The sequence below is a fragment of the Micrasema longulum genome, unplaced genomic scaffold (assembly GCF_059751315.1).
Source record: "Micrasema longulum isolate JH-2025_06_02 unplaced genomic scaffold, ASM5975131v1 h1tg000485l, whole genome shotgun sequence".
Classification (NCBI taxonomy): Eukaryota; Metazoa; Arthropoda; class Insecta; order Trichoptera; family Brachycentridae; genus Micrasema; species Micrasema longulum.
The window spans coordinates 316,346-339,781 of NW_028277682.1; the positions used below are offsets into that span (position 1 = coordinate 316,346).

The 23,436-nt window shown below is 31.8% G+C and overlaps 1 protein-coding gene across 1 annotated transcript in view; it reads left to right on the forward strand.

Moving 5' to 3' along the window:
* trh (PAS domain-containing protein trachealess) overlaps window positions 1–23,436 on the forward strand; it is a 169,187-nt gene that overhangs the window by 92,914 nt on the left and 52,837 nt on the right. The window contains exon 4 of the mRNA XM_088227024.1: window positions 11,824–11,913. Within this exon, the coding sequence (XP_088083150.1) occupies window positions 11,824–11,913 (90 nt within the window). The remainder of the gene's footprint in view (window positions 1–11,823; window positions 11,914–23,436) is intronic.

Consider the following 23,436-nt stretch of genomic DNA (forward strand, 5'->3'; position numbering starts at 1 on the left):
TTAGATTAAAAATATTATCGTCTTTGAATTAAATTATGGTTAATTAAAGCCATTTCCTATTAATATTCAATTTTTCCCTTTTAAATCTCTTATTTTTTTATGTGTAGTGACTGCACAGCGCCGTAACGCGCGGGTATTTTCAAGACAGTAGGGGAAACGTTAAATGGAAAAAAAATAATTTGAATAATGTAATAAACAAACATTTCTCAGTGTGTAATGAGTATATAAACGGTTTTCCATTTTTTTTTTGTGGATGTTAAGAAATATCGTTTATGTATTGTTCTGTGTCTGGGTGGATAGAGAATATAGTTCTGACACTGAAAAATAACCGGAACCCTGGACGAGCATTTTTGACTCGATTCCTATTCTCAGATAAAACATCCTGAAATAGTAATCCTGAGGAAGGAAAAAGGGAAAAAGGAAAAAAGAAACAGGAATAATATGTTGTATTTCTTGAACAATAATTCAATTGTGCCTACGTCATAAGAGACTAAAATAAACAATGTAAACAGTCATGTTATGTTTTTATGATTATTTTAGTTTTTATTGCTTATTAAGTTAATGATAATTAGGTTAATTAGATTAATTACGTTTTTATGTTATTATTTTGTTAACTTTGTTAAATAACAAATTTAAGGCATACTTTTTTTTATTTTTTTTTTTGTTTTTTTTTACAGTATACATAAGAGGTAAAACGGAGTATTCGAAAAATAAAGGATAATTACATAGAAATGAAATACATATCAACAGTAAAAATAGTCAACAAAAATCCCACAAAGGCATGGCCTGTTCGTGGGTATACAAGAAATGTTTATGAATTTTTGCTCCTGTAATAAATAGACAGTTTTAATATTTTTGTGTAACATAAAGAGAAAAGAAAATATTCTGTAAAAAAATTTAAGGTATTTAAAAAAAATAAAATTATAGTAATTAAAACAGGCAATAAAAAATGAAAAAAAAACATATTGTAAAAATAAAATATTCCTTATTATTAAAGGGCAACAAAATATATCATAGAAAAAAAGAGTTCATATCTTTAGAAAAAAGGAATCAAAAAATTTTGGACCTACAAAATATGCATGTTCTAATTGTTAAATGTTTCCCTCGGCACGGGACACCCCAGTGAGGGAACATTATTCTGTATAAAAAAAAGAATGCAAACATTATAAAAGTGTAAATAAATAAACACATGAATTCAGTGAGGTATCTTCAAATGGCCAAACATTTTTTAAATGATCTTTAAAAAAAAAATCTCTTCTTTCTCAACCCTGTTTATAACAGTAAACATAATGTTTTGAAATTCAGTTTGAAACTTATTAATTTGAGAATTAATGATCCAACTGCCCGAATCCGATCTCAATGGATAAGATGATAGTACAGTTTTCAATGGACGCCATTTCATTGAAAAATAATAATAACACTACGTTGGAAATGGCTTTCTGTCATTGGATACTGAGATCTTTGAACCAACGCTAGTAAGTAATAATGTTTAAATGTGGTGCGGGAAATTAAATTGTAAGTTTATTTATTAAAATTGAATTTCATTTAGTCTTTTCATTATTTATTCTCCATCTCGATGTTCGATATGCACAAATAATGATGTTTTTTAAAAATCAATCGCAATGAATTTCTTGCACTATTAATGATATTTGAATTATCTTTTGAGATGACAGTCTAGAAACTGTAAAGTATCGCAATAAAAAAAAACTCTTACCATATTTTTACTTCGTTTTTTAATAATTTTAAAACCAAAAATCTTTTCATTATGTCAATATTTATATTTTTTAATTATGTTTTTCTAAATATATTCTTTTATTTTGATTTCAATGATACAATTATTTTGTTTTTTTTTAATACTACTTTATTTTACTATTATTTTGTTGATTTTAATAATACCATTATTTTGTATATTTGACTATGTGTGAATCTAAATTTCTATGATTATATTTAAAAATTTACATCGTTTTTGCATTGTTTTCTTTGAAATTTTATTATATATTACTTAAACCTTTTATTTCTCTAGATCGTTATTCTATTTCATCACATATCATTATAATGTAATCTAATTAATTTTACTTTGTATTTTTATTGTTGATTATTATGTCTTAACACGGGCATAGCCTCAAAAGCCTTAATAAGTTCATTTATATTTAAATCAGTTAATTTTAAATGAATAAAAAAATAAAATAAATAAATAAGAGTTATATAAACATATTATTAGATCAAGTCATGTTATGTCTTGTCTGGTTAGTGTAGTCTTCACTTGCTTCTAATGCTGATTTTAAATTTGCTTCCAAAATAATTTTTCAAATAGTCTGGTCAAGTATTTTTGACTGTCTTATTGAATAATCCATACTAATATGGAAAATGCGAAAGTGTGTTCATTTGTTTGGGCTTTCTTTACGTTTTATCCCGAATTTTTGAAAAATCATTTAAAAAATATTTAAATCGACATTGTTTGAAAATGAGAAAGCGGTAAGATGAGATTTAGAAAGAATCGATTTGAAATGATTTTTTTTTCTTTCTATAATTGACTTGCTTTATCAGTGGTTAGTTTGGATTGCTTTTTGTTTAAGTTTTGTAGTGGGATTTTGGATTTGTGGACAGAATAAGTATACTACGTCACCATGACTAACGGATAATCGTATTTCTTTCAAAGCAATAGTTTTAAGAAAAAACAACTTTTAATCCTGATAAAATTTGTCATTCCATCAAGGAAATTCTTTTTGATAAACGAAAACTCCTATTGATAAACGACACAATTAACTCATAACCTCAAATATATCTCCCTTATACCAAGTGAGCGAAGCCTGGGGTAAAAGGTTGACGGGTAAAAGCTTGATTTTATAAAAGGGAAATATCGCGTACTACTAATACCGATAAAAATATGTTAAATGGATTAAGAACAATAAATTTTATTTTGAAAATCAAACGAATATTGTTGAGAAATTTTTTCAAATATAACTTTAAAAAAGAATTTTTTTTTTTAAATGTCACTAGAAAAACGAGACATGTTTGGCATTGATAGTTGTGGCGTCAAGATTCGTGAAAATGTTCTAAAAAAACTGAATGGTTTGGAACAAAGTTGAAAATTAACATGAATCGTGACTTATCAAAAACGTGGCCAATGCAATTACTGTTTTTGCGGGAATTCAAAATTACAATTTTAATAATATTTTTTATGCTACCAATGAGTAGCAAAATGTTACAGTATTTCATAAACCCTTTTTACGTTGAAAATGTAAAAAAAGGTGATGTTTTCTTATTGTGTTGTTATTAGTTATTTAATTTTGACTTTGTTTGGAATGAAAATCAGATTTGTATTTGGAAAGTATTTGAATTAAAAATACGATTTCAAAAGGTAGGTACAATTTTATTCTAAAAGAAATACGCCCAAATGCACAAAACAAATAAAAAAAAATTGATACAACCAAAAATAAACTTTAATTTTTAACATACAATTTTTTTGTAACTGCCCTTGGTTCTATAAAATAAAATAAACATTTCTAAATATATTGGGCCTTTCTTATACACCAGGTATAAAGTTACGCTTAGGCGTATAATTAAACAGTGAATCAAAAACGTTCTATATGAGTAAGGTAGCTACCGCAATGAAAAAACGCAAAGTAAATAGTTAAACTTAGGTGCTTAGAATTAAATTCCAATTTAGTTTTTTGTTGGATCAAATCTTGAATAAACGCAGCTAATGGAAAAACTCTAAGCGACTTATTAATTTATATTACCAGCCACGTTAAATGAAGCGTTCAATTTTCATTTATGCGTTTAAGAATATTTTTCTTCTTCTTCTTCCTTGCTTAAGACCTATGAGGTCTCTTCTTTAGAGAGCTGTTCCCCCTGTGAGGTGTATTCTCAGCTGTCTTTCAATCTTTTGGGAGGTCCTTCCACGAGGACGAATCCCGTGACCCTGATTATGTAGCGCAATATAAGGGAGTCTGTGCCTCGATTATGAACGCTATCTTTATTTGTATATATCGAGACGGTATACTCAACTTCTGTACTATCTGTATCTTACCTCGGTATGTTCTACCTACTTGTCATATCGACATCATATGATCGAAACAAGCCAATGGAATGACCGCAAACAATTAGTCCGCGTTCCTTACGTCAATAACATTTAAAATAGTTCTCATTTATATTGAAAATGGGCTTCTGTAATAAAAAGTGCTCATTAACATATTACAACAGAGATGAAGAACATTTAAGAGAAGGTAATATAGAAGTCTAGGCATCTACAGGGCTTATGACCTGTCATTGCCTAGACTTCTATATTACCTTCTCTTAAATGTTCTTCATCTCTGTTGTAATATGTTATTATAAACAGCTCCCCAGGGAATCGAATCCAGTCCTTGTCTACGAAAATTTGGACAAACTCAAAATATTATAAACTCCAATAAATCTCAATTCAAGCAAAAAATGCTCGCTTTTTTTGTATGACTTTTGGAAATCGCCTAGATGATACGCTTAACGATCGTCTTTATGTATCTACCGATTGACTTCAAAGCCGGCTCCTTTAACGTCTCGATACATGCACTCGGAAAGATAGTAAAACAGATGGAAAAATATAATAACTATATTATGTTTTTATAGTGGTAACTTTATAACGCCTAGATACTCTTACTTGTTAATAGGACAGAATCTAGCGACATTATTTTCACATCTAGGCGTTCGTTTTATTAATGTGACAGTTATGTCGGAATTTAATTCGACTTCAAAATTTACATATTTCTCTCTCATATTTTTAATACGCTTTCAAGAAGAAAAGTGCCAACCTCAAAAGGATTAATTTTTTAAATAAATTATAACTAAAGGAAAAATTTCTCCAAACAATAAACTAATTTCCTACAAACTATAAACAATTATAAAAATAAGGTCACCTCACTGGGGTTACACTGGTTTGTGGTGATATACTCATGTGTTTGTGTTAACTAATTGCTCGTCCCCACTCAACAAAGGACTTTTATTCCCATAGAATTAAGACTTATGTCTCAAAGAATGTGTAATAAACTACATATATACAAATAAATAAATAAAGCTGTAATCAACTAAATTAAACGCCGTCTTTGTCGACACTGAATCAGAGTATAAAATTACTTAACAAAAGTTATGGTTTATTTTTATTTATTATTCCTACGTATAAATGAAATGATCTGTGACTTTTGAAACAAAATAGGTAGGTAGTAGTGGTATGAATAAATTAAAGTACTTCATAACAGTTTTATTTGTTAAATTTGTACACAAATATTACTTTACTCATTCATACGATGCAAATACATTATTTCTGGTGCAATTTTTAAAAGCGATTAAGTAACCACGTTACTTGATCACAGACCATTAAATTGGATATGTATCATTACAGCTGGCGACTTTTTTGTAGCGAAAGCGCTCATGCTTGAAATAAGTTTGTTTACAATCATACATAGCACCTTTATACCCACACCGCCTCATATAAAACTGGCGATGATCAAATTAGCACTAGCTGAGTGAATCTAGAATTAATTAGCAATAGCTTTGGCACCGTCTAAAACTTTCTAACTAATGATACAACGATGGTGAATAAAAATAGAATGAGTGTGTGATTCCATCATGGTGGCGTTTCAATGGAGACGGATAAAATATGGATGTGTAACAAGGTATTATGTGGAAACAAAACATGGGACTGGCAGAGAAAGGATAAAACCAGAGTGAACGCGGTCAAACGTGTGGGAAATCAGTATTTGAAAGGGTTACGAATGACGAAATCAGGCGAGAGTGCATATCTGAGACAGGTATAATTGATAAGATTAAGAAAGGGCAACAGATGATTTGGTCACGTAAATGGAGTGGGTACCAAAATGGTTGTAAAACAGATATATGTATAACCAAAACGTATGGTAACATAGGACGAGGACGATCAGGAAAGACGTGACATGATTAGGTTAATCAAAATCTTAGCAGACACAACCGCCTGGCGGTCTATTCTCTCTGCCTAATCCTACGAGGAAATGGCGTGATGGTAGTCCGCCTCATTATGTAGTAATTGACGTGTTTGTTTACCATTTTTGAAGCCTCGAGTTTAATTCCTGCAGGGTGAAAGTGAAATGTTCGTTTTAAACGTGATTTCTTCACTACAATATTATAATGTTCCTGAACTGGCCCTTGAAGGGTAAGACTGAGCACTTTATCTTCCATTTAACAAAAATATCTAGATACGTGGAGTGCCATTGCAATTCCATACGCACTACCAGGTGCGGGTAGAGAAATGACCATAATGATGACGTCTTATTTTTATTCTAATAAATTTTAAATAAATCTAAAAAACACACTATTTTCAACTAACAAATATTACACAACAAAACCAATAGCATTTTACATGTCCGTCTAAATAATTTAGCATGCTAATTAATTTAAGTAAAAATAGCTATAATTGCCATCAGTATGTAAAACTATTTTTTTCTCAATAGCACCTACCATTGACCCTGGCTACCGTTTTTTCAGCCATTTCTAAGGCCAGAATTACAGAGCGACAGTGAGTGGGAATTCACGTCTGCGTAGTTTGCTCGCGATTTACACATCACACAATAAGTGAGAGTCACGGAGGGGTTTTGAAAATCAGTCGTAGTTTAGTCACGACTTTGAGGTTTTGACTGGACATTCTGTAGCGAGACTTATGCAATGGGCGCTGCGAGCGGACCAAATTTATTTCATTTTACAGAGCATGACTGAATTATGGGATTTAAAAATATGAACTGAGCAACAATATTTTGAGTTTGTCCAAATGTTCGTAGACAAAAGACTAGGTCAAAAGCTCTCAAAAAGGCGCATCCTCGGGGGACCACTAGTTAAACCTGAGGATGTTAAATCTCCCTTCCCGGTGATGTGTAGCTAACATTGCATCAAGGAACTTTAAAATCTCGATAAATATAATAAATAATGGGTTAAGATTTTGGGTTATTCCTCCGTTTTACATTTTTTTTTTTTTTTTTTTTTTTTTTTTTCTTTTGTTAAATTTATATTATTATTTTTTCTATTTTATTTATTATATTATTTATTATATTTATGACTTTTAATATTCTTTGTTAAGGTCCATTTGGCTTGAATATTGTGATATGTAATAATCATAATTTTTGTATTTTAAAAATATTATCTTATTTTACAAGTATAAGGAAATTTTCAATAAAGATAAAATTTAACAAAAATATTTACAATGTTTAGTTTTTTTTAATGTTTGTAGACAAAATACTGAATTTCATCACTTAGGGAGTCAATGATGTTAACAAATCACAGAGATAAAGACGAAAACAAGAAAATATTTGTATGAGGTAAAGTAGTAAGAATTATCAAATATTCTTCTCCCTCAAAAATAAATTTTCTACTTTTTTTACACCTCAAGCATGGTAGGTGAATGCGCGAACCACTACACTACGAGGTGGATTAATCTCCACTTTTTGCTTTTTAGGATTTTTACTTGACACTAGACATCGAGTCGACAACAGTAGGTCAGAATCCTGATTCTCTACTCATAACTGTATTCGTTATACGCCCGGATACTAAACATGCATCCAGTCAGCACTTTAATAATGTATTTATATTAAAATAAATTAAAATTAAGTATCCTAGTAAGTTGTGTTGAATCAGCTGGATGATAAAGGTTTCAGCTCTTTTACTTCACAAAATTCAGCAGATGAAAGAGTTGATGAAATTCAGATGTTCACACGGGCAGAGTGGTGAATGTTACATAGTATGTAAAGCAGCCACGTAAACCAGCCAATGACAGGTCAAAAGACCTTTAAATACCCAGACTTCTATATTTAGTTATCTGAAATATTCTCCATCTCTGTTGTAATTTGTTAATAAATTAATAAACATTTTTATTTTCAAATTAAAGCTATTTTTAGTGGGCACAGTTTGTACTACAAACTCATTGATAAAAAAAAGATATGTATGTTTATAATATGGTGACGAATGTGGGATTTATTTTACTAGTTAGCATTTTCATTCTCTAAATGCCATCTTTACTGTTAAATGTCGCAGTGTCAAAATATTTTTTTAAAAAACAAAATATTTTAGTGTTATCACTTTTTTAATAACTGGACCCTGAGTTCAATAAATATCAGACAAAATCGATTACTTTTCCGCAAATGTCAGTCATTGTTACAATGATTTGGTAAAAAAAGTTATGCAAAATTATTGCTCAGAATTTATCAATATTTTCGTACACGATATATTATACGTACACCACAAGTACTTAATATACCCGTTAGTCAATTAGTATGTCAAATTCAAAAACCTACTTTTCTTTTTATTGGGGTAATACGCTTTATAATAAAATGCGTTTTGAAGTTACAACATTCCATCTTACAAGAATCATTGTGGAGCACAATAGCCACAGGCGGTATTTAGCAAATTCATTTATTTTTAGTTATTGGATTTATGAAATAAGACTATTTGGCATTTTGAAAATTATTTCGAAAATTGAAAGTAAGCATTAGCACAAGATAATATTCTTTTTAACATTGGTTTTATAATTGATTGATTTTTTAATGAATCTAAAATTCACGAGTTTTTAATATTACTTGTATAATGTATAAATAATTAAGTTTGCATGTTATGGTGCATACATTTTTATTATTTAAAAAAAATAATATTATTTTTATTGCATCCCATATGTGAAGCCATGCAAAAAAAATCTACAAATTAACCACTCTCTAGAGGGTAAAAAAGATTTAAAATAGCACCTTTGTTAATTTTATTAATATGTTTGCAATATTACATAAATAAACAGGCTAAGGATATAAATTTTGTATATTTCTTTATAAAATCCATTTATATTGTTATCCACAATAAAATTTCATACCAAAAGTATTATTAATATAACGTCTTTGTGTGTATTTAAATTTCATATAATTCATAACGGTTTTAAATAAAATAAACAAAAAAAAGTTTTTCTACATACTTATTTCAAATCAGTTAAAAGACAATAAGGTATTAAAGCCAATTTACAGTTTAAAGCGTAAAAGGAAAAAGCTTAAATTGGTTAATACGTCATTCATTGTAATGTCTACCAAGTGTTGCAGTCAATTTTTAAATTGGCGTTAAATAAGGTACCTGTATGCGTAGGTTGTAAGAAAATCAATTTCCTTTTTATTAAAATAGTAGATACCTAGATTTCTCCGAGCCCAAGGTAATATTTATATTAAACAAGCTATTTTTTTACGAAATTAAGTATTATCAACAACACGTGCTATTTAAACCAATTGCAGTTTTTATATTCCATTTTCCATGAAATCACAGACAAAAAATCCAAATTTTCGCAATTTGTTCGACATGTGGGTGCTTATCGCTTCGTTTCGCTTTCGAAAAATTTGTATTTTTTGTTCTCATTTAATGTATGTTTCACAACATCTTTTAAACTGTCGAGTTTTTATGTAGGCAATGGAAAAGTGAAAAATATTACCGTAATATAATGTGAATTTAAGTATACGCCTTCAATTCAATTTATTTATTTGATACGTTCATGTATACTACAAAAAAAACAACACATAAACAACATATTTCTTTAACACGAAAAAATTAACAATAGAATTTGAATGTGAAATACACATGGTAAAATAAAAATACCCAGACATTAGAATATTATAAAGCAATCTGCTCTGAACTTTTTTTCGTAACATGAAATATGTCAATATCTGAAGAGATACGATTGAGATGTCAATATCTGAAGAGATACGATTGAGTACATCTATTACTCATCCCACTGGCATAATTATCGTCAGTCCATTTCTGCAAGAAGGAAGATAAAACAGCTCCCTTGAGCCGTAGATTTCTAGGGTAGTTATGAGGAACATACAAAACATCAGTGAACATAACCTCAACCAAATAATGGCAATAATTATCAGCCATGTTTTAAAAATATCAAAATGTTTGCAGACTGGCTGGATTTCCTTTCTAGTGAGTTATATAGATCTAAATTTGTTGCAACAGAGAGGGAAAACATTTTTAGGAAGAAAATATGAAAATCTAGGCGAGGAAGTATAAAAATTGGAAAATTGTTTTAAGGCCCCGATCGCATCAACATCGTTCCCTTTCCGCAACTAATGGTGCATAGGGCACTGCATTGGTACACCAATCGCAGCGTATTTTGATCATTTTTGTTACATGAGGGTAAGATGATCAGTCTTACGCTTTAGGTACTAGTCCAGGGACTATGAAATATTATTGTGTGAAAACACTCTTGAAAATACGTCAACCATGCCGGGAATTGAACCCGAGACCTCTTGCGTGGCAGGCTGACGCGCTGACCACACCACGAGGACGACACAATTTCAATGGGAAGTTAACATTTATCTTCAATTGTATCTACAAAGTAAAATTAAGTTTTCTGTATGAAAAGCAGAATATGCATACAATTTTTTCTTCTGAACATGTTCAATTATAGGTTACTGACGAAGATACTTTAAATGTTCATGCAAATATACTCATTTTTGAACAGAAATATAGGTTTTTTTTAATAGACAGTCGAAGATAACTTCCCGTTGTAATCGGGGCCCAGGCGTTGCCTAGTAGAAAAATTGGTTAAGCCGCATGAATCTCTCATATATCACATTTAAGATTTTTCGAAGGAAAATATCTGCATATAAAAAAATATATTTTAGCGTTAAGTATGCAAAAATGTTGCTGAATATATTTGATAGTATTTATATGATCTTATAAGCAGAATTTCAATGTTATATTATTCAAATTAAAAAAATAATAGTGGCACAATGATCATTATAGCACTGTTATTTCTGAAAACATTTAAAACTCGATGGCACACTTAAAGTTGTGTCTTTGTTTTCGAAAATAAATGTTTGCTGTTAGCCACTGTTGTGTGTGGAAGTCCTGTTTTTTTATTATTAATTAATTTCGTACAGTGCGTTCGAATGTTTATTAACTTTATGTTGATGTGTTAGTGCCTGAAGGTAAACCAAGTAATCATACACACTTCGTTTGTGTTAGTGGAGACATTAGAATGATGAATATGAAAACTTATTGTTACGCACACATAAAACAGGGATTATAAAATATTCGAATGGACTGTACGTGTGTAAATAAACAGTTTGTAACAACTTAAACTACTTACCATAACATTAGAATAGTCCAGAAACCGCGTGCGCGCATCTGAATCCGACTAAACTACTCACAAATTAGTAGTTTTTCGCTTTGGCCATTAGGTGCTCTGTAGACGTCGCTTAGTACGCAACTGCCGATTTAAATTAGATTAAAGTATGCCGTATTGTGTCGTCTGAAGTGTCAAAATACTGCTGGAATTAAAAGGGAATAGGGTAGGATCACATTTCATGTGTAAGAAGCAAATCCACAAGTAATATTATTTGAGGATTCGATAATTTTACCATCTGTCAGATTGTGACATAAAATTACGTGGACACTGTGTTAGTATTGCCAGGGTAGTAAAATTTTTTCCCGGCTTTCTAAGTGTAATATTAAACGGTATTAATTTACTTAATTACTAAAATATTATTTTTACGTTTGCCTAATAAAAGCACCTGTTTTCCTGTAAAATATTTTTTACTGTAAAATATAACATAACATAATACGAAATTATCTTATATTTGTGTATATTGTTCACGGTCTGGCAACATTACGGGCCCACTTCACGCATGCGCGCAGGTGGGATATCGGGTAGAGAGGGGACTTTTGGACACAGTACGATGTATACAAACTTGGTTCTACGGTCTTTCTAGTATATTATAATTCATACCGATTTTGCACTTATATTATAAAAACATGTTTTTACAAGTTGTTTTTTTTTTTCATTTGTTTCAGTCCTTGGATGGGTTTGCATTATCTGTAGCGGCGGATGGTAGATTTCTCTACATCTCAGAAACTGTATCTATTTATTTAGGATTATCACAGGTGAGTTTGTTATTTTATGTATTTTTTCATGAAATACGTAGGTATATATAATAGTATTTAAAAGCACTCTATTTTATTTGGTATAACGAACAAAAAATATGAAGACTGTTGAAGTGGAAATCAAACTATTTATTTAATGGCCCAATTAAGTGGATCATTTTATTATGTGGGTGTTTTAAAAATAGTGGGCCAATGATTGACCCCTGTGGAGTACCATTCGTAATGTATCTAAGTTATGTTACTAATATTTTTTCTATTTCTTATTTCAACTATTTTTCATCTTTGTTTAGGTTGGTAGGCAATTTTTTTTTCTTAAAAGATGAAGTATTTTACCACTTTTCAGTGATAATATCAATCAAATTATTTTTCCTCATTTCTCTGGCTCTATCATAACTCACTGTCTGCATAGACTGTTGAATTTAGCTCTCTTCGTCCTCAGGCTGTAGTTTCAGGCTATCTTTCTGTCCTGGACCACATCCTCCAGGACGTACATCTGCATTTGGTTATCTCTTTGCTCTACTGATTGTTATTCGAGAATGATTCATGCAGATCGCCTGGTTTATAATGCTATGCATCCAACGTGCCAACTAAATATCATATGGTTATATCAACCAACTAAAAGTATTTTTTATAGTAAAGTGGTATTTAAATTGTTATGTGACTAGCGATCATCAATCAGAAGAGGTCTTATTCTGTCAGTGTTTTGATTTGTATGTTCGTTCGTATCGTATGAAGCGGGAATGAGAGCGAAACTCAATTTTGATTTTAGATATCTGAGATCCGAACGAACTTACGAAACAAATTTCCCTTGTAATACCTACGGGCCCAGACCCCTTAGCTTGTCGTTCCTTCGTTTCATAAGATTTTTCGTATTCCAAACATCATCTATCTTACTCTGAAGTTATTAAAAATGTAAGTATTTCGTATTTATTTCCATTACATACAAACGTATACTCTTGTGCTAACTACTTTGAATTGAAAATTCACTGGAAATGTTTTACTGTGTGAAATCATACATAGATTGTAGTTTCCTTACATTAATATTATAGATCTTTTTAATTATTCTACTCAATCAAATATAAAAATAACTTATTTCTGCCTAACCAGTTTTCACAAAATAATTCCACTGGTAACCACCTTTATTTTTTTAATGAAAAAAATGACTTATTTTCATCCAGTCCGCTTCGATTTTTCTTTTCTTTCTTTGCAACAACGTAACAAAAGATTTCTCGTGCCTAAAGCAAATGGCCACTATGAACAAAATGTCTTCTTCGTTTGTTTTCTTCCCGAATATTCCCCCTGATAGCTTTCACTGCACGCCCGCTAGATGCCGGACTAGGTTTAGCGAACTACGTGACGCGAATAACAAAATGGAGGATCATCCACGTATTTTGGAAGCACGATGGCTAGTGACCTCAGGATAGCGACAATTGATACTTTACCATCCTTTATAGGCACAGGCTTGTGATATTCCGGGTTCGTTAATCGAATCTAGATAAGCATGTTTCGACAAACTTATTTTATAGCGTTTCATAAGTTAATTTGAAAAATATGATCAAAAATTAATTCAAACTCACTAAAGTTTATTAATTTGAGAAAAATGTTTCTCAGTACCTACTGAATATCTTACATTATTGCAAAGAACGATGTAAGATCTTGAATTTCAACCCAATATTAAGTAATCGTTTACCACAAATTCCATTCCTTCTTCAAATATTTGTTTAGGGTAAAACCACATACATTATAATATTCATTGTACCCTTGCACACACCCGATGGTGCAAAGGGAACTACATTAGAACACCGAACACAGTGTGTTTCAATTTCATGTTATGTGAAGGTAAAGTGATCAGTTTTACGCTTCTGGTACCAGTCAAGGGATAACGAAATATTGTAGCGTTATAATCCATGGTTAAAGCATATGTTTCCCATCGACATTGCAAAGAATTGAAACCGAAACCTCAAGCATCGCAAACCAAACACCGCAAGGCTGACTTATCCCCACTCGATTTCCTTTCCAAAATTTTAACTGAGAGTATCCATCGAGTCGAAAACACTCGTATGGGTTTCTGGTTCTAAATAACAGACATAATTGTACTTTTCACCCAGAAAATAATAATTTTGTAAAACTCATGCAAAAAGTCTTATTGTACTTCGTCGTTTCGGGAGCTTAAGGATTACGGATTGAAGGTGTTTTTCATTTTTCAACATTATGAATCTCAATATTTCCTTTTCTGCCTACCTGGGTGTGTCCGTTCTTCCCATGTTAACAAACTTCATTTTTCACGGGAAATCTCGTGATCCGACTGACGTCACTCAAGATGGCGCACGCGGGAAGCATGCTGGTCACGTGTTCCTTCACCCCCCCTTGTGGATTAACCCCCTCCCACCGTTCCCTACCCCCCGGCATGCCCCTGGAGTGCGGACGTAAGTACCACAACCTTTGGGTAAATCACGTACGTCTATGGTTTATTTAGTAACGAGTGTATGAACGCAATAGCGTGTGAATGAACTGCTATAGAGCAATATTGGTTATTAACAGAGTAAGAAAGACCCGAGGAAATTTAGAAATCACATCCATAAAACATCGGAAAACATTTTACTATCCAGTTGAAGGCAATGGCGAATGTTTAAAGAGACCCGTTATTCTTCTGCTTTTCGTTATTTAAATACTGCAAAATAACAAGATAAATTAAGACTTCGAGCACCGGCCGAATCCACATAGAGTTTACCCTGTGCCCGGCCCATTTTTGTGAAATTTCATGCTTTGTGAAGAGTTTCTTAAACATGTCATAATTATGAAAACACCAAGTTAAATTAATTCTTACTTCTCAAATGTATTTAAAACAATTTAATACGTCATTTTTGTATGATAGTTCTGCCAACATTGGCCTTTATGGAGAGCCACATTGCAATGTTCGCACGTATACCTACAGCGTCTCGCTCCTTTTTTTGTGCTATGTATCCGGAGCCGTGTAAACACGTAATTATAATAACCACGCGTTGTGTCCCGGTCCCGTGTTTTCACGTACTTTACCAGCAGCGAAAAAGTATTAATAAAAGTCACTAAATGTCAATAAAATGCACTTTTTTAAACAGCTGGTAAATCAGGTGAAAACACGGGACTGGGACACAACGCATGGTTATATAATCACGTGTTTACACGGCTCCGGGATACAAAGTGTTAACAAGAATCACATAAAATAGAAATTCAATGATACGAAACGATGACGACCTCCTTGGTGTGGTAGTTAAACTACTTGACTCACGCACTGAAGGTTCCTGATCTATTACAGATGAGAACACAAAAATTCAATGTGATTTTTATCAAGCCTGCGTGTTCTGTACAGTAATTCACCTCTGAAATTGGGCCTCTTGTGTTGCAAAAAAGGAAATAACGATCTTTTTTTTTTTTTTTAATGGATCTTACTTATTTTTGCATTGCTGTTTTTTACCTCGCTCATTGTTCACAAGACACAGATTTGTACCTTAAATGACAAACCACGGAAGTCACATTGAACAAAATGTTTAGGAAACAAGATTTTGTGATGGCGCAATTTCCAAAACATCATAATTTTATAACCAAACTAGCGGACCCGACAGACGTTGTCCTGCCCAAACGTTGGCTTGCCTGCTATAAGCTTGGAAAAATACTTTTAATTGATAAGTAGGTACCTAGGTACTTGTTTGTGATTAAATTCCAAAACTAAAAATTGTTAATATTCAAATATTGAATTTAAATGGGTAGTATTTAGGTACTTGTTTATGGTTGAATTCCAAAACATAAAATAAATAGTTTTTCGTATATGGCATTCTTTTTGCAAACGTCAAACTTCGGTCTTGTCTCGGTGTACTTATGTAAGAATACGTTTTTTAAAAAACAATTGAATTTAATATTATTTAAATATCGCCAAAAATCCCGTCAAAATAAATAAATGGGTAGAATTCGATTGAGATCCACAAAAAACAAATGCTGTTTGTAAACATTCAAAAACAAACTTTTTTACACACAAAAAAACATTTTTTTTTTTGTAAATGCATTCTCCTCGAATGCAACCCTGGTAGATCGATGAATAAAACATTTATGCCCCTTACTTCTTTTTTACATATTAGATTGAAGATTTTAATATCTACAAACACGCACAACGCAAAGATCTATATTTCTCTGAAAACCGCACGTAAATTGTTTAAGCCGTTTGGGAGGAGTTCGGTGTTCGGGTTCTTTATAGGTTAAGATGAGATCAATTTAACCTATAAAGAACTTTTAATGTAAAACAAAATTTTATTTTTTAAATAATGGTTCATATTAAAAAAGTGTATGTGGAACTACTGATGTTTTTTGCATTAAAACAAATAGGACTTCAAAACATTTTTACAACAAAACTAGACTTAAGTGTTTCACTAACGCATAAAATAGCTTATTGCGATAATTTCTGCATTTTCATCTTCAAAATGGCAAAAAGTGGACTATCGTTATTTATCCTCTTAAGGTGCAAATATTTACTTACTCTGAAATAGTTGTGTTATATCTAACCGCTCTCACTTTTGTATGAGGATCTAGTGGGAAAGTCGGCTTGTTAAGGAACTTCTCTGAACTTGCTTAATGACGAGGAAACCACAGAAAACTCATTCAGGAGAAGAAACGACGCACATTTATTTATTTATTTAAATGTACAATACAGCACTACTGCCAATTACAATATACAAAAGTTATATTATAAGTTAATTAATAACTGGTGACTAGTAACTGGAGGTACGGAACGGCACACATAAGCATATTCTTATGTGTGCTCTAATAAAAGCAAAACAGTGTTTCTTTAAATTTTACATTTATTGAAAATAAAAATATATTTACAGTCTTAAAACGGGGAAGCTATCCTTAATTAGGCAGTTTGATATGTTTCTTTTTTGGGTGATACCGGGTGTGTTAGATTTGTTCCGACGTTTAAACTTCCATTGCAAGAGCTATCTTCAGGGTAAACTGAGTGTTTTGTAGAAAAAGTATATGTTTAAGTACTAGTAATTTGTACCGTGTCGCAGTCGGCAGTAGGGACATTTCTATTCATTTTTGTAGTATGTAGTGCTGGGAACCATGTTGTGTTTAATTTAAGCCCGTCGTCTTTGTTTATGTTATTTGAGTGTTTGTGTATTTCAACATGGTTCCCAGCACTACATACTAAACATACAAAAATCCGTCCTTGAGGTGATTTTCACAAAAATTACGCTCTGTAAATTATCCAACTATAATAACATAAGAATAATAATAAATATGGAATCGGACGTATTTTTACCAACGTATTTAATTCTCTTAAGGAATACTAAAAGAATTTGACGCCCCTCGGTAATTTAATTTTCTAACTGTCCTTTATATTTTTTCTTTGGCACTCGATTGGACGATTCAAAGTGTTCCTTTCTGGAAGCGGCGAGCGCAGTTTCCCGCTCCGAAAATGGCCGCACGGGCGGGAAATTGAAACCGATGGCGCTCGTACAATGTCTGGTGGCAATAATGTTAGGTAAGAACCTAACTTTAAAGCACCGTTGCTCAATCTTTTAACAGATAACCTTCCAAAAATCATCAACTTTATTTATTATTTAAAAATTACAGCAAATTGCGTTTTTATGGTTTACCGAAATATATTTTGATTTTGCGGCCATTTTCTTTATGTCTCGAATAACTATATTAGAAATAGGAAATTATTATTACAACTTGCATAACTACTCACGGGACCACAATCTGTCTAAATAATAGTTCTTACATGCATTATACCATTTTTATAATTGAAATAAATAAACATATTAGATGTATATTTCACGGCTAGTAATATGTAAATTTATTGTATTCAAAAGATGTTTTCATTTGGGATAAAACAAAATTTAAAAATTATTTTTTTTTTTAATAAAAAAATATTGATCTCTTCTCTATATAATAATCTCTTTTCTTGTGTGAACATATTTTTTTTCTCCTAAATTTTAAAATTTGTTTTAAAAAATTAAGACATCCTGAAATTTCCACTTTAGATTAGTACATGGGAGATTTATTAAATGAATTTTGTGTGTGTTTTTTCGCTATTGATAGCTAAAAATAAATGCAGAAATTATCAAATATATATCGACGCTAGAAAGGAAAAAGTTACAATGCGACATGTAGCAACTTTGCAAAAGAGCCAATTAAATATTATTCATATTTAAAGCATTAACTTTGCTGTCAAACACTTTACTAAATGTTATTAAATATTTGTAAATAACCACTTACCGACTTTTCTATGTCTTCTGATTTCGAGACGTACCCGTCTCTTTCTTCGTCAGGACACCAATTAAACCAGCACGCAAAACTCACTATACACCTTCACCATAATTGTTGCACAAAAACATAAAACCTACACGAAATGCATTTTAATAAGCACATGCACTGATTAGGACAAACATGCAGTGATTAAATATTTTCATAGTTAATAATAAGCCGAAACCCGCGACCGGGATGTGTCGGATTGCATTCGGTTGTACTTGGGTGCATCTTATGGCTCTAAACTCGGCCGTGTGACCTGTGACCTGTGACCTGTGACCTGTGACCTGTGACCTGTGACCTGTGACCTTTAGTTTATTTCGGCTTTCGGCCAGTGAGTGTTTTTAGTTGTCGTGTTAAATTTGTGTCTCTTATTTCATTGCGTATTTTATTTGCCACTTATTTTAATGAACTCGTAAGGTTTAAAATTAAAACGCCTAATTTTGTGTGTTTTAACTTACTTGCTTAACTAAATTTCGAATTCGATTTCGGCCGAAACCAGAACAGAAGCCAAAATTCGGTATTGGTCGGTCAGTAGATTTAAAGTCATTGATGATGAGCAGATTTTGCTTTTTTCTCGACTATCCTCTATCCGCGTGATGGTATAATGAATGTTATCTGATTTCTGTATATTATTCCCGGGTTAGGAACCGCCGCCTTGGAGCATCAGCTCCGGTAGGTACCTACCTCGGTCGGTAATCTGCCACGCTCAGCCATCAACTTTGTGCATAACGACATAAGTTCCCGTTCCAAACTTGAAATTACGTGCGAACTGCCGCCAACTTTTCCCGCCAAACGCGACGCCCGCAGTTAAAATTCATGAAAACACTCCTTCCGTGTAGATGACGCTAATAGCTAATAGCGTTGATTTTTCATATTTCCATGAAAATACCTCAGTTATTTTCTTCCTTATTCAATGCATTTCTTGATTTTAGGAGTGTATTTTTTTCCCTCATTGGGTAAACTTGTATCGAGACAGGAATTTTTAACCAGTATAAATTAGCATATCTGTATGCAATGTATACCTTGTATTTTTTTTATCCAATTCAACTATAATCCTAATTAATAACTGTTTTGGTGATCTTTGGAATATTTTTTTTATTAATTAATTATTAAGTTAGTTTGTAACATTTTAAGAACTATTAAGAGTATAAACTTTTAATATCATTACAATTGACAATTAATTGTATATCATTACAACCCCTAAAAAAGGTTTTTCTTTAAAAGTTTTTTTTAACGTCTTGTACTCTTTTTACTTTATCTTATATATAATTTTAATTTATTTTAATATAAATATCTTTTTGTAAGTGTTGACTGGATGAATGTTCAGTATTCGGGCGTATAAGGAATACAGTTATGAGTAGAGAATCAGGATTCTGACCGACTGTTTTCGACTCGATGGCTAATGTCAAGTAAAAATCCTAAAAAACCAAAAAGTGAAGATTGATCCACCTCGTAGATTATTGGTTCACGCGTTCGCCTACCATGCTTGAGGTGTAAAAAATTTAGGAAATTCACTTTCAAGGAGATGAATCTTTTACAATTCGTACTACTTCACCCCATACATATGTTTTCTCGTTTCAACACTGTTTTTCCCCATTTTCTGTTTTTTTTTGTTTTATTTGCCTGGACTGCTAACTACACATTTATTTCACAACGTGATTTATGTATCTCCAGGTATATTTGCAAACAAATTTGATAACCACATCAAAGGCAGGTGACTGCATAATATATACAAAATAGTAAAGTACAAACAACACACAACCTTCATGAATCTTGATGTGCAATTTGAATAAATAAAAATATTTCTACGCGTGCTTCATTTAAAGCACCCCTATGCGGAGATCGCGTATAAAGGGAGCAGGTATTTATTAAGGGGTTGTTGTGGATCTATATTGATAGAGAAAAAGTATAAACGATAGATTAACATATCAACAGAAACGAATAAATTAGTAGGAATATCAATATGGAGGTATTGACATTTTCAGTGATTATGAACCTGTTTTTTGCCTATGTTTTAAATTTCTACTGACCACTTCTCTAGAACGTTCATTCATTTCACGAGCGCATTTAAACCAATCGATGACAGTTCACAATGTACTCCTGGTAATACCTTGATTCGCCAAACATGAAATAAATGTGGATGCTTGATAATAAAAAAGTTGATGATTGTTACTGTGCGTAAAGTAATCGCCTAATCAAGCTAATCACAGTTTTTAATTCTATTCAAAAGACTTGATAGAAATAATAATTCCGGGTTGTGGTCCCGTGGTACAGTCGCCGACTTACAGGTCAGAAGTCGAAGGTTGAACTCTGCTATGTTGCAACTTGATTCCTACTTTCAAGCCTAGTTATTTACAACGAATATAAGATGGTTTCAAAATTTTAATGCTAATAATAAAATCTCCCAAAAGTCAAATTTTATTTATATTTTTACATACTATTTGAGCTAATTAATAAGGAAAAATTAAAGGTTCCTGTTGGAATAATCATTTTATAATCCCAGAGATTAATGATAGCGAAACTTACCTACATCAAAGTCGCTAATTAATATTCAGATATTGATTCCATGGAATACAATCAATTCTATTATCAATCACAACTAACCTGCCTAACCAGAGACAAATGATATGCAAGGTATGATTCTATTTATCTCACAAAGCATCGGGGTAATATGCTCCGCCATTGTTAGATGATAATTTATTCAAATACACGTATACATATAGAATATAATATGTATATACATAATATAAAGGTTTGCCTACTACATAATAGTAAACTGTCAATGAAAACGCTATGTAGTCAGTTATGTACAGGTTGATTCAGAAAAGTTGATCATATTGATGAAGTGTAGTTGATATAACGTGATGTCCCATATCAGTTGGAATAAGTTTCTTTTCATTTTCCTAACAGTGTCACCAGAAGTCAAAATCTGCCATTTATCAAATTTGTGTAGTCAATTCGTCACACGACTTGGAATTCTTTTAGACAGATCTTCCGGCTTTTTGTAGAACTCTTCACCATTAACACAGTGTGGAATGAAGATGGGTTGGTATGGGTTCGCGCGAAATTTTATACGTTAAGCGTGTTTTTTAGAATATCGTATCCCATTATTTTATTGCCCTAATTTGTAAGTTACATAGTTTTATGTTGTTTTTGTTCAGTTTCTTATACATATGTTTCTTCACATAACTGTTGTTATTTAATTAGGCCATTTATTTAATAAATATATAAGAAATATAGTACACATGCCATTTGCTTTAATTATTTTTTTTCTTATATTTATTTCTCACAATTTTTATTTTATTTTATTTTATTTTCGGTTTTGTTTTTTAAATTCCTGGCGACTTTTGTAACTCGCGTGCAGTGCTCAGATACAATTTAAATAAATACAATTATAAGAATATATTTCCAAACCAATTTAATTATTATTTACATATATACCCAAATACTTCATCATCGTCATCATCATCATCATTCCCTTTCTGCACCTAATGGTGCATAGGGCACTGCATTGGCACAAAAATCGCTGCGTATCTTGATCACTTGTATAACACGAAAGTAAGATGATCAGTCTATCGCTTTATGTACCAGTCCAGGTATTATGAAATATTCTAGTTGAAAAACAACCCTTTTTAAGTAAATATTTTATAAGAATTATACCGGGAATCGAGCTCAATTAACACTTATACTCCTCTACAAATGCTGTAATACCGAAATTAGAGGGGTTACAGATACCATCGTGTAAGCGATTTGTGCAGTTTGCAAACATTTATTTGCATGCAAAGATTTTATGGACAAGCGTATACTTTTTTTGCATTTATTATAAGATCATAGTCATAATCCTATTTTAACAATCGATTCAAATCATTTTGCAGTATTTCTTGAGATTCTGAAGGGTTTTTATTGGAAATGATTAGTACGATGTCGTCCGTAAAAAAAAATCTCCTTACATCTACAAATCACTGACACGTAAATTATACACAATTTTGTACCTAGAATAGATGTTTGAGGCACCCCCGATATTCTCGTATATTCCGTGGCTGAATATTGTATTTTTAGTTATTTTCCTCTCCATTTTTTTTTAGTTAGCAATTTGGCTTTTTATGAGGCGCTGGCTGTATATTTCCATCTAAATTTATCGCGACAGTGAGGCAAAACATTTTCTAAAAGGTAGAATAGAAGTTTAGGCATTTATAGAGCTTATGACCTGTCATTGACTGGTTTAAATGGCCACTTTGCGCTCGGTGCAACATTCATTATTTTGTGTTGCCCAGTATCCAAAATAATTCAATCAAATATTTTTCTTCACAACTATAAAGATTTCTGATTTTTTTTTTCCTTTTAAAAAACAAATGTTTGGGTTTTTATGATTTACCCAAATATTTTCATTTTAGTGGCCATTTTTAACTAGTTTAATGGGAATCGAGTTGGAGTGGAGTGGGACACTAGCCACAAGACCAAAACCCGTTTATTTGACTGAAAAAAATGAAAGGAATATAGATAATTTTGTCAACATCATCAATAACAATAATATCAATAACATAGGCAAAATGGTGAACGTTACACAGTGTGGCCACTTAAACGAATCAATGAGAGGTCATAATCACTGTATTTTTTTTCGCCCTCTTTTGCAACAAATTAAGATCTTCATAACTCCCTACGGAAAAAATCCCGCATATCTAAAAATATTTGGGCATACTCAAAACACCGTTGTAGATTTCCATGTTTGATCCACGCAATTTGATATAAAAGATTATAGAATATATACAAAGATATAAAATATTATAGATTCAAGAGTTCGTGTTAGTCTAAAACATTATTTAATATCTAGTACTGCAGCATCAAACTTTCGTTCTATCGATAATGTGTTTTATTTGGAATCATCCGGTATTGTGTAAGTTAATTAATCCGCGCGTGTGTGTAAGGCTTCGTATGTACAGTATACAATTGAATTACTGTTCTGTCAGCGTGGGCGGAAAGCTCCGCCTTCGGTTTGTCAAGCCGCCTACTGTTTCGGTTACGGCAAGGGAGCAATAATTACTGGGCGTACCTGTGTTACGAATATACTAGATACAATTACTTGTGATTGATGCGTGATATCCTTCAAAAGATTATTCTTAATATATTATCATTAACTTAAACGTATCCCACAGGGTAATAACCGTAAAATAATAAACCTCGTTCAGACCTGCAAAGAAATCAAATATTTAAAGATACAAATACCCAAAAAAAAAATGT